The sequence below is a fragment of the Spinacia oleracea genome, chromosome 4 (assembly GCF_020520425.1).
Source record: "Spinacia oleracea cultivar Varoflay chromosome 4, BTI_SOV_V1, whole genome shotgun sequence".
Lineage (NCBI taxonomy): Eukaryota > Viridiplantae > Streptophyta > Magnoliopsida > Caryophyllales > Amaranthaceae > Spinacia > Spinacia oleracea.
The window spans coordinates 79,924,886-79,937,913 of record NC_079490.1 but is presented as its reverse complement, the minus strand read 5'-3'; the positions used below and the strand labels follow the sequence as shown (position 1 = coordinate 79,937,913).

The 13,028-nt window shown below is 37.0% G+C and overlaps 1 protein-coding gene across 1 annotated transcript; it reads left to right on the top strand.

The window, feature by feature from the left end:
- The first annotated feature begins 1,568 nt into the window (after window positions 1-1,568).
- LOC130471653 (uncharacterized) lies at window positions 1,569-12,134 on the top strand. The gene is made up of 7 exons (XM_056841900.1): window positions 1,569-1,588; window positions 1,709-1,832; window positions 2,243-2,293; window positions 4,130-4,898; window positions 7,506-8,162; window positions 10,382-10,732; window positions 12,124-12,134. The coding sequence occupies exons 1-7, from the start codon at window positions 1,569-1,571 to the stop codon at window positions 12,132-12,134; spliced, it is 1,983 nt and encodes a 660-aa protein (XP_056697878.1).
- The last annotated feature ends 894 nt before the right edge of the window (window positions 12,135-13,028 follow it).

Genomic DNA, 13,028 nt, shown 5'->3' with positions numbered 1-13,028 from the left:
ACTGCTATAAATACTGCCTCAAAACTTACAGTTTTTGCACCTTCATTTCTAAAACCAGTTTTTTTCGAACTTCTGCTCCTCCTCTTAGTTGCTTCTATTCTAAGTGTTCTAAGTTTTCTCTGCTAGTCTTATTACTTGCTAATTCCTTTGGTGATTTGCTTTTAATGTCAAACAATCCTGTTGAGTCTAGTTATGCCTCACTTCTTAAGAAGAACCCATCTTCAGACTTACCAGCCTACCTAGTAATCCAGGTTCTTCCAGCTTCTTCGGTCACTCCACCCATAGCTCCTTTCTCTTGGGAGGTAGCAGTACTGATAATGATCCCAATCCCCCGCCTAAGGACAGTTCACACAATCCTGCACCACATATTCCTAGTTCGAAAAATGCCACCATCACTCTAGATGCCCCTAAGCTTGATCATGACCAAATCCAGCTTATGGAAGCCACCTGTCTCTTTGGGAAAGTTTGTGGGGAGTTTGTGCCTCCAGCTGCTGTTATTGCTAGGATAAAGAGAGACTGGAATTTCATGAGAGGAGAGGTGTCTTTCAGGTTCATAGGTAATGGGTGGTTTCTTATCAAATTATCTAACCCCTTGGATAAGGATGAAGTGTGGGAGAATAGACCCTGGTTTGTTCAAGGGCTGAACTTTGTTCTTTTGCCTTGGAGAGCCTCTTTCAAAGCTCAGTTTACTCCATTACTCATGTTGACCAATGGGTGAAAATTCCTTTCCTCCCCACTGAATACTAGACTTGGCACTACCTTAACCAAATTGCAAGTTGTGTTGGTCAGCCCATTAAGCTTGATAAATTCACCTATGAAAATGCTGAGAAGGGTCAGTTTGCTAGGGTGTGCCTCAACCTTAATATCACCAAGCCTGTTCCTAGGTCCATTACTCTAAACTTTGGGTATGATATTCAAGAGTTTTTTCTCTCTTATGAAGGAGTCTGGGAAGTGTGTCCTCTTTGTGGTGACCCTAAACATTTTCTTAATGCCTGTCCCAAAATGCCTTCTCCCTGCCTTGAGCTGGTTGTTGCTCAATTTGATGAGGCCAAGCTGCCTGTGGGTGTGTCTGGTGAAGCTGAGGGTAAAGCTGCTCCTTCTAACTGGTTGGCTGTGGTGCCAAGGAGGAGAGCTAAACCTAGAACCATTTTGAGAAAAAACCAATCTAAACCTTACCATAAACCTAATCTTGCTCATGCTAGACCAGTGTCTTCTCTCAACCAAGGCTATGGTGTTGGTTTGCCCGTAATTCCTCTGGCTAACAGCTTTCAGGGTCTTCAGGACTTCCAGGTGTCTACTGGTGACACCATTACCCTGAATCCTCCTGCTGTTCAACCGTTTGAGGATATTCTATCTGATTTTGACCCTCTTGAGCTAGCTCCACAAGGTGTTAATGATGTGCAGGGTGATCATGATCTAGATATGTACCTTGAAATTTATGATGGTGATGGCTTTGATGAGAATGATCCTGTGTTCTCGGATTGTACTCCCCCCATGGATGCTGAGAATACTAAGAGGAGGAAGAGAGATGATGGTGATCTCTCTCCCTCACCTTCTGCTGGATGATCATGCTAATTAAGTTACACTTGTATTTTGGGATGGTGGTCTGTTTTTGGAATCATTTTGATCAGTTGTTACTGATTGTTATGCCTTTAGGGCTTAGTAGTTATATGTTTTACTATAAGTTCTGGATCATGTATGTCTGCAGGTTCTTTAATTCCTCCTTTTGTAAACCTGTAGCTAACAGTATAGTAAGGCATGTAGTTACTGTTGTTTATATGCTTCTTATGAAGCTGTCAAGTGTAACTATCTCTTATTACAAGGATAATTGGGTTTGTTTTACTGATGATGCTCCTCTTTTGTGCCTTTTATGTTGTTCTGTGCTTTTGACCCATGGTATCTCTTATTATAAACTGTTGAGCAGATTTTGTGCCTTGTTCCGAGTTATGGTGTTCCTTTGGACCACTTTCTGGCTCCAAATCAAATGGAGGAACCTAATTGTTAGGATGCTCTTTGATTGGTGTCTTCTAGTTGTGCTCAAAGGGGACCTTTGGTCCTTCTCCTATGATGTAGTAAGAAACAATCTTTGTTTCCTACCTGAGGATTTCTTAAGTTTGATTATTAGTTCATGGATTGTGTCTAATCTTGAGCCTTGGTCCCTTTCTCTTTTCTTTGCTACATGTATAGTGTACTCACACTTGTCCTGCTGGATAACCCAACATTTTCTGCCCATTTTTCTCAGTTATATGGACGCTACTTATGCTATGAGGCAGTTCCTGCAATTGTGGTTATGGTTTCTTTGCACTTCGAAGGTCACTACCTGTGGTGCTCTCAACTCACCTATTGTTCCTGTCTCCTGGAAAACCAATGTTTTTAGGCATAAATGGCCACATTTTTCTATTTTGATTAATTTAATTTCTTTGGGCTTTGGTTTTGTTTATTGGAACCGGACTTTGATCCGCATGGAATTCTATGGGCTAAAGGCTTTTTTTTCTATTTATCCTTTGTTTATGAAAATCCTTACATGGAATATCCAAGGAGGTAAAAAACTCCAAGCAATAGGTGATATTAAGCACTATGTCACTACCTTTAAGCCTGATACCTTAATTGTCCTTGAGACAATGACTTATAATGCCACAAGCAAAAATGTAATCAAAGGCTTTCGTTTTAAAAAAATCTAATTATTGATCCTATTAATCATAGTGGTGGTATATGGGTCTGTTGGAACAATGATTTTATACTAGTTCAAAACTATACTCTAGTTGATAGATGTGCACACCTTAACGTTTTGTATAAGCCAACCAACGAACAAGTTTTAGTCTCAGGTGCTTATTTCCCAGCACAAAACATAGATAAAGAACCCTTTTGGGAAACAATGTCCACTTTCTGTGAGAACATTCATTTACCTTGGATCCTAGTAGGCGATTTTAATGAACTTTTACACCCTTCGGATAAAATTGGGGGCAACCTAGTTGCTCTCAACCAATGTCAGAGACTCCCACGTTTTCTTACGCGTACAGTTTCATCGGATATAACTTGTCTTCAGCAAGCTTTTTCCTGGAAATCGTAATCCTACCCCGGGTTATATCAACGACTAGATAGAGCCATTGCGAGTAATAGTTTCTCTGATAAATTTCCCAATGCAACAGTTAAATACGAACCTTCACTAGTTCAGATCATGCTCCAATGTTTTTTGACACAAATTCAGGGGCAATGCCGATAAATAGATTGTTTAGATTTCAAAACTCTTGGACCTTAGAGGAAGAACCAATCAAAATCATCAAAGCTAAATGGAACACTAATATTCAAGGATCGAGATTTTTTAGAATTAAAACTAAATTAGTAAGCATCAAAGATGATTTAAAACTATGGGCTAGGCACAAGTACACCTTTAAAACTACGCAACTTAGAACCAATGCGGATAAAATTCAAGAACTCGAAGACAAGTTGATAGTCCAACCTTTCAACCCTATATGGCAAAGTCACCTCCATAGAATGCTCAAGCAACGGGAGAAAATCCTGATGCATAGGCAACATATTTTGAAGAATGCAGCAAAGAAAACCTGGCTAAACCAGGGTGATATAAATACTAGATTTTTTCACCAAATTATGAAACATAGGGTTGCGAGGAACCACATATGCAGACTAAAGAATTCTGATAACCAATGGGAGGAGGGCCAGGATGATGTCCAGAGAGTTCTGCACGACTCTTTCAAAGATAGGTTCAAATCTGCTGTGCAGACTGGTCGAACTATCAACTTAGATTTTTTACCACACTTAGTGACCGATTCGGAAGTAGAAAACCTCATTGCCCCTTTTTCAGATGAAGAAATAAAGGACAGTTTTTTTTAGTATGAACCCAATAAAAGCGCCAGGGTCGGATGATTTCGGGCGTAAATTCTATCAAGCGTATTGGAAAATAATTGGGTCTGAAGTTACAACAATGGTCAAGAGTTTTTTCTCCCACGGAAAACTTCCTCCCTTTCTAAACCATACCCTCATTGCTCTAATCCCGAAGAATGAAAATCCGGAAAACCCTAACCACTTTCGACCTATTAGCCTGTGTAATACCATTTACAAGGCCATTTCCAAACTTTTGGTTTCACGACTATGTCCTATTTTACAACAGCACATCAGCCCTTTCCAAAATGCCTTCACCCCAGAAAGATCAATTCATGATAATCTCCTTTTAGTGCAAGAAATTCTGAATGTTTTTAAAAAATCTAAGTCTAAAGTAGGTTGGTGCGATCTCAAGCTTGACATGGAAAAGGCTTATGATAGGATAGAATGGGATTTTCTTTGGGCAGCTTTAGATAAATTGGGATTTCCTGTAAAATGGATCAACTGGGTTAAAGCTTGTGTAACTTATGTTTCTTATTCCATTAAAGTTAGCAATGCCACTACTGATGTTTTTACCCCGTCCAGGGGGTTAAGACAAGGAGACCCTCTATCACCGTATCTCTTTATTATATGTATGGAAGTCTTTATTATTATGCTAAACAATGTTAGTGCTAATTCCACTATGGGCTTGGGCTTTAAAGTGGCACCCCAAACTGCTAGAATTCCCTGCCTAATGTTTGCGGATGACAACTTACTTCTGTGTAAAGCTATTAACTCCGCATGTCAAAACCTACTAAAAGTTATTACGGACTTCTGCAAGCTTTCAGGCCTACTTGTAAATTTCCACAAATCTGCTATTATTTTCTCGAAGAACATCACCCACTCTAAGAGAGACTCTCTAGCAAGTATTTTTAACATGACTAAGTCTGAGGCACTTGTTAGATACTTAGGTGCCCACTTCTCGAGTTTCACCCCTACTAGAGCAGATTTTTTTACGTATTATGCAGAAAATGAAAGTCATATTAATTCTTGGCAAGCCAACTTCCTCTCCAAAGCAGGTAGAACGACTCTTATTCAAAGCAATCTAGAAGCCCTCCCCTCCTATATCTGTTCCTCCTTTCTTTTGCCTCGTAAAACTTGCCTTCAGCTTGATGGCATTGTAATACCCCGAAATGTTTAAACGTGATTTATTAAAATTAAAATTATTTATTAACTTGATTTCGTTTTAAATAATTACGAATAATCGAATTTCGTTAATTTAAACGTTTTTACGATTTATTTTAAATGATAGATTTATAAACGAAAATTTATTTATGTTTCGTTAACGATATTTTTATTAAGAATTATTTTAACTAAACATTTTTATTTTTAGTAGTTTCCAAAAATAGCAAAAAATTTCAGAAATTTTGGCCTAATCTTGTGAAATGACCAAAATACCCGTGGGAGTAAGAATTTTATTTCTCTTATTTTCTCCTGCTTTTCACGTGAACCAGAAGAAGTTAACTTCTTCTTTCCTTCTTCTCTTCCCTGAAATTGATCCACGTACATAGCAAACTCAAAGTTTTCTTTCTCCTCTTCTTCATCTAAAAAATCCATTTCGGAATGTAAAATTCAGTCACCCAAAAATCAAGATAAAAACGAATTTCAATTCTCCTTCCTTTTGTTTCTCTGATTCGGACCACCACCCACCACCACCACAGCAACCACCGTGACCACCACCGACTACCACCTCCGTCCAACACCACACAACCACCCCAACCACCTTCGCCCCCCAGCACCACCACACACACCACCGTTTCCCCTTGTCACACTCCCCTGCCTCCCTCCCCTGTTTCTTTCCCCTCCTCCTCTGCCTCGCTGCACCACCACCGTCGCGCTCCACCACCTCCAGTTAGCCTCCTCCTCTCTCCGTCCAACCTCCGTCTCAAAACCTTGGTGCTCCGCCCCTATATCCGCCCAAAACTACCACGAAACTCTCTCACAAACCTCCCCTGCTTCTCCCTTCTTCGAGCAACTCACCACCTCCCCTTCACTGCTACGCCGCCGCAAACCACCCCACCATCACCGTCGCATCAACCTGCGCCGCCCAGACCGCCGCCTCCCTTCCTCCTCTCCTTTCCCTTTCGTGATCCCCTGTCTCGCCCCACCCTCTGCCTTGTTCCTTTCCATAAACCAAAATCAATATTTGGTTTTAGTTTATTCTCCTTAAAACCCACAATTAAATTGGGCCACACTAGTTTGGGCTTTTGGGTAAGAAACCAACTTGTTATTCCAGATTTTCTAATTTATTAGTTTTCATGTTTTAATAAATTTCTATGATATAAATATTTACTAATAAATTGTTTAATATTTTTCAGGTTTAATTATCGATTTTACGAAAATAAATTACTAGCTTTATTTAACAAAAACGGAATTTAAATAATATTTTCATGAAAATCGGTTTATGAATATCAATATATATTCAATGGAAATTTCGATTAATAATATTTTCATTAAATTTCGAAATTATATTTTCGTTCATTACTTATAAAATTTATTATTTATAAAATATCGATTCTAGATTATTTATCGTTTAATAACTAATTCAATGATTTAATATTTTGAAAGAAATCGGACTCGGAGCTCAGGACGAACGAACCAAGGAATATCCTTAGCAAATCACGGATATGAGGTAACGGCTATTGCTAGTACCCGCAATTCCCTTATAAACGCGATTACGAAATTATAATGTTATGACTGATTTATGAACTGAATGTTTTAACATGTTTTATGAATTGCGGAAATGAAATATGATTTGATTGATTTATTTATTATAATATGATTGATTGAAATTCTTATAAAATTATGTTTATAAGAAACCAAAAAAGAAATGATGTTTATGCAATGCCATGAAAGAATTGATATTTTATTGATCCCGGGATCTAAATGATGTTTATCATGATCTCATGATCTAAAGGATTTATGTTACTTCAACTGAAGTAAAAGGCTAAAATATAAAATTAAACGAAACATGATAAATGAAAGTGAAAGACCTAGTCCGTTTGGCAGTATATGTTCACAGGTTACTATTCTCGGTCATGCATGTACCCATGGGGCATCCGCCCATTGAGCCAAGGCTCTCATGTTTTCGGGCCAAGGCCCCATGTTTTATGGATAGCGGTCCATCGTGGAAGACGTTCCACCATGTCATACTTGCCACGGCTAGCATGTGCACCCAAAAGTTATGAATGAATTAAATAAAGGACTTTATAAAATGTTTTACGTTATTCTATTCTCCCTGTGTTATTAAATAAAATGAATTGAAATGAATTTACGTTGCTAGAATAGTTCGTTACTGAGTTTTCGGCTCACCATTTTTTATTTTCTATTTTAGGTACTGCTGGGAGCGATGGAAACGAGTAGTGGCGAGGATTTCACTTTAATATTCACCTAGTTAATATTCTAAGTTTTGATAGTTAATTAAAGGCTTTTTTAGTAAGTTATGTACTTTTTCTTTGGGAATATAAAGGATCATTATGTTAATTTTGGAGGATTTAATGGCTTATGTTATGATGTTGCCTTGTAATTCCCAAGAGGGAGTTACGGCAGTAATGTCCCGACCGAATTAGGTAAATTCCGCTGCTAAGTATTCCTTAATAAGTGAATTAGAGGTCGGGGCGTTACAGGCATCCACCGTCAATTTTTCTGGAATCAATCCCAGCTAGGTAAAGCTCTCCCCCTTATCGCCTGGAAAAAGGTTTGCCAACCTAAGGACCAAGGTGGCTTAGGTCTAAGAAGAACTTACCCTTTGAATAGAGCCTTCATTGCTAAATTAGGCTGGAAAATTCTTACGGAAGAAAATAATCTCTGGGTAAAAATTATGAGGAAGAAATATCTCCAGAACAACAACTCCTTTTTTACTGTTAAAAAGAAAACAAGGGATTCAGTTATTTGGAACCATATCCTAAACCAACGAGAAATTCTACGCAAAGGAATAAGATGGAGATTAGGAAATGGTAAATCCATTAACTTTTGGAGGGATAACTGGATTGGTCAATATGCTCTAATTGACCTTCCTGTTATTGCACAAAATGCTAGTAATGAGGAAACTACAGTAGCTCATTTCATTGACGATAGGAAAAATTGGAACATAGAGAAACTCTCTTCTATTCTCCCGCCTGAGATTGTCCAAAAAATTAAAGGAATTCCCATTCCAGTTAACGATCTACCGGATAACCCTATTTGGGGATGTACAAACTCGAGGGAATTCTCTGTAAAATCAGCAACTTGGCTTGCGCATGATCTCCCTGTTTCAAGCGAGAAATGGAAATTCAAATGGATCTGTAAGCTTAATATATCCCCAAAGCTCAAAAATTTTCTGTGGCAAATATGCCACAAAAGTATCCCAACTAAAGAAAAGTGATTTTCTTTATTTGCAGTCATTTTCCAAAGAAAAGTGATTCCCTCTAGCTGCAGTCCAAGATGTAATATCTCCGGTGAGTCTATTGACCACATTTTCCTCACTTGCATGTGAGCATTCAAGAAATGTTTGGTCACATAGATTAACTAAAAACTAGTTTTTGGTCCCGTTCGATGAACGGGCTGGTTATATGTTGGTAGTGTAATGGAGTTTAGAATTTATGTTGTTTTTAAGCTGGTGTTAGAAGGTGTTTAAACCAAATGACAATAATAAAACGTTACTGCCTATGAAGTCTTGTATTTTTAATCATTACATTTTTCTACTTGTGTTCATCTCCCCTGGAAAAATAGATCCACTTTAAATCACCCATTACCACCAATAACATATCATTTATACAAAAATCAAACAACACTGTTACAGTGTACGACTATACTCATGATATCCAATTAAGGGAAATGCTTAACAAATTTTAACTATTGAACTATATTGACAAAACTTTTCTTATAGGAGAATTAAAACTAAAATGTAAGTTTCCTGACAACAAACATATACAAATAAACCACCTAAAAGTCTCAAAATGTTGAAGGCGATTTACCCACCTTTAATCATTTGCATGGAAACCATACAGTATAAGGATCTCCTTATCTGCAAAATGAATTGCAACAAATTAAGAAAGAAAAATAAACAACATACTTCCAATATGCTTAAGAAAAATCAAGAACAACGTGCTTAGAGAGAGGGGGGAGGGGGGAGGTGGTACTACAACTTCAATTGCATGCATGAAAATAAACAATCGAAATGTTGAATTAAAACACCCTATAACCTCCTACCATTTCAAAAAGGATCAGTCAAAAATTCTATTAGTGGGAGGTTAAATTTTGAATGAACTCTATAGGAGAATGAGAGAAGATTTGGGGATTGAATAAATTGACATTGAAAATAATTAAGGTTGGAGAGTTAATGGGAAGATGAAGAACGGGACGGTGTTTAGGCATTAAGTTGAGTATCGATCCTAATTTTTGGTACTCCCTCGGTCTCGTTTCTATAGTCTTATTTCTATTTCGAGCGTCCCAAAATTAAGAAAAATCAAGAACAATGTGCTTAGATAGAGAGAGACCTCGGGGGGGTGGGGGGGGGGGGGGGGTGGGGTGGTACTACAACTTGAATTTCATGCATGAAAATAAACAATCGAAATGTTGAATTAAAACACTCTATAATATCCTACCGTTTTAAAATGGACCAGTCAAAAACTCTATTAGTGGGAGGTTAACTTTTGAATGAATGCTACAGGAGAAGGATAAAAGATTTGGGGATTTAATTAAATTGACGTTGAATATAATTAAGGTTGGAGAGTTAATGGGAAGTTGAAGAATAGGGAAGATGAAGTAGGGGATGGTTGTTAGGCATAATCAAGTTGAGTGCTGATCCTAATTTTTGGTACTCCCTCCGTCCCATTTTATAATTTTGTTTCTATTTCGAGCGTCCCAAAATTATAGTCATGTTTCTATTTTTGGCCATTAAGTTTTCCACTTTCCCATGTACTATATTAATTTAAAATGCATTGAAAACCCAACAAAACTTCCCCATGTACTATATTTCAATTCTTTATGTACTATATTCCCTTTTCTACGTACTATATTCCACTTTCTCATACAAATCAACTATCAATGTATTATATTCCAATTTTTCGTGTACTATATTCCATTTTTCTTAAAACCCGTGTTTTTAGTCAACGTGGGTATAATATGGAACGGAGGGAGTAATTCTAATAAATTAAAGAGATGGGGATTAGTAATATACTACATGAAAACTAATGACAATAAAGTGGAATAATGAATGACCATTATTTTTTTTATAACAAAAAATAAATAGAAAGATTTCATAAAGTTTGGACACGTGTCTTCAAGATTGGGTTGCTTATGTGTCATTCAAATGATGATGGTTATGTGTTTTAAATACTAGGTATTGATTGGTTAGACTGTACGTTTCCTATGGCCGGTTTTTTTAAAACTTTAGACTACCTTAGACGTTACCAGGTTGTGCTCCATAAGTTCATTTATTTATGTTGGATAATTTGGAAAGAACGAAATGCTTTGGTCTTTTCTAATACCAATGTCTCACCTTGTCGTTGCTACTTTAAAGCTTACAACGCGTTCAAAGAATGGGAGTTCAGGCTTCTTATGGATTCTCATCAACTTAAAGGTACCCCTTTCACCACCCTTCAGCTCCCAAACAACCATCCAACCACTTCCCCTCCCATTATGGTTAGATGGTTTCCGCCCCCTACGGACGCCTTCAAACTCAACTTTGACGGTTCATGCAAGTCTTCATCAGCGGCAGCAGGCATCATTATGAGAGACAGCAATGGAAAAACAATATCAGCCAAGTCTTTCAATCTTGGCAAAACTCAAGTCTACATGGCAGAAGCGATAGCTCTTCACAAAGGCATCCAAGAGGCTATTTGTCTTGGCATCAAGGACATTTACATTGAAGGTGACAACTTACTTGTCATTAACTCACTAAAAGGTGCATGGAACCCCCCATGGAAGCTTCAAAATATCATTCAAGATAGCAAGACTCTCCTCCAACATTTTAATACGGTCCACACGCAACATGTTTTCCGAGAGGCAAATAGAGCGACAGTTTGGATTGCAAATGTTAGTCATCTCATTATTGACCCTATATGTATTACCCCTAGTTCTAGTCCGAAATTAGAAGATATTGTAAACATTGATTACTTAGGTTTTACCCTCGTGCGGAGGGGCTCCTAAGTTTTTTTTTCCTTACCTTTATATAAAAAAAAAGAGTATTATTTACATAGGGAGTACTAAATGCAGGTAGTATTTTACCTAAATGTAGAATAACTTAATATTACTTAAAAATTATTATCCTACATTGCCCTTATTCTAATCTATCTTTCTTTCCCATTCAACATCTATATAATCACTTTAATACTCCGTACAATAACTTGTAAAATAATAATTCTAAAACTCTTAACTCTCACCTTGTGCTCCAAATCGATGGACAACAATGATGAATTAGACGACTATTTTACGGTAGATTTTTGGTCAAATCATACTGTGAAACGAATCAATATAACACGGACCCAACTAAACTTCAAAAATCAAATTTCCAAGACCTTAATTGCACTGCTGAATATCATCCGGCACCAAACAAGACCGCCGAAAAACGTAAACAAAACCTTAACCGCACCGCCGGATGGATTTTCCGGCACCCACAATAGACCACCGGATGGATTTTCCAGCACCCAATGTAGACCGTCGGATGGATTTCCCGGCACCCAATGTAGACTGCCGGTTAACGTAAGCAGCACCAAAACTTAACTGCCGGAAACATTGACCATTAGCTTAATAAAAGATTGGCCGAAACAACCAACAAAAGGTTGGCCGGACACAACTAGCTTACGGTTTGATCTGGACTGCTGGTGGTAGAATCCGGTAGTCGAAACCAGTTTCCGGTGATAGGGCTCGGTAGTGGAAGCCAATTGTCGGTTGGTTGTTCCGAAACTAGCGTGTATAGACGACGAGTAACGTAATTGAAGCCATTGTAGGGGTTTTGTTTTTTATTTTGTTTTGGAGGTTATTAAAATTTAAAAGGGCGTTTTTGTCTTTCTTTTGTTTTTAAAATCATTAAATAATTCTGCATTTAGTATTTTTTGTACTGCATCCGGTGTTCGTACTATTTGTGATTCATTTTACGTTTATCAAAATAAAGTTTCTTTTAAAATAAAATTGGATCGAGTTGACCAGATTCGAAATCAAAAAAAAAAATGTGAATAACACTGGATCGCAATGTCAATCTAGTCCATCTAATTAACACCCTTAGATTTGATGTATAATGTTGATTGTTTACGTTTATTGCAGATGTGGTATGATTTAACATGAGTTAAGATAAAGAATGGGGTCTTACCTTTGCAATTTTTCACCGTTAAAGACCTAAACCTTTTTTTTTCACCGTTAAGGACCCATAAAGTATATTCCGGCCAAAATCAACTTATAAGTCTGAAAGTTTAGTCCCTATGGTTAAAAGGTTAGTCCCCATAGTTAAAAGGTTAGTCCCCAAATGAACAAATGTGAAACATATTTAGTTTTGTTCTTTAATTAAAAAATAAAAAGGGTTTAGATTAATAGATTTTAGATAGACTAACCTTTTAATCCAGAATGTCAGTAGTTAAAAAATTGATACCCTTCTAAAATATTAAACCTCATTTTCTATCTTATATATTTGCTTTAAGAATGTTTATTGTTGTATTAGCTTAGTTCATTGGCTTAGCAGGGTTCTTGGGAACAATTAATAACGTAACATTTTGGATTTCGGTTAAACTTAAGAAGGTTCATATACAACTGTAAAATCGAACTTCAATTGGATATATTTATTTATTCAATCAAATCTAAATCGAGGTTCATATACTGCTATACATTCGAACTTTAGTTAGACGCTTTTACACAAGCATTTAAGTACGATCATATAATACATGATGGGGCATAATATTAGCATCATTCTAAAAGTCTAAACCTTATTTTCTCATTCTTTCGTATTAGCTTTAATGATGTTTAAACTTGTATTGCGTATTCTCTTAGCTCATTAGCTCAAGTAGAATTTACCCACTCATCCCAAAATATGGAACTACCTTAAAATACAATTTCACTAAACTAAATTCTTTCCCATTACAATAAATTTGGCTCAATGCAATCTAAAACTATAAAAACACGATAAAACTTGCATGTTCCAAAACAAAGGATGTCTTTCAATCAGTTACAAGGTTCAT

Bases quoted from the DNA above. Each gene is read 5' to 3' on its own strand.
- LOC130471653 (XM_056841900.1), top strand. From the start codon at position 1,569: ATGCTAATTAAGTTACACTT. The intron at 1,589-1,708 runs GTATTTTGGGAT...GTATGTCTGCAG, and splicing joins ATGCTAATTAAGTTACACTT to GTTCTTTAATTCCTCCTTTT. The intron at 8,163-10,381 runs GTAAGCTTAATA...GCTACTTTAAAG, and splicing joins ATGGAAATTCAAATGGATCT to CTTACAACGCGTTCAAAGAA.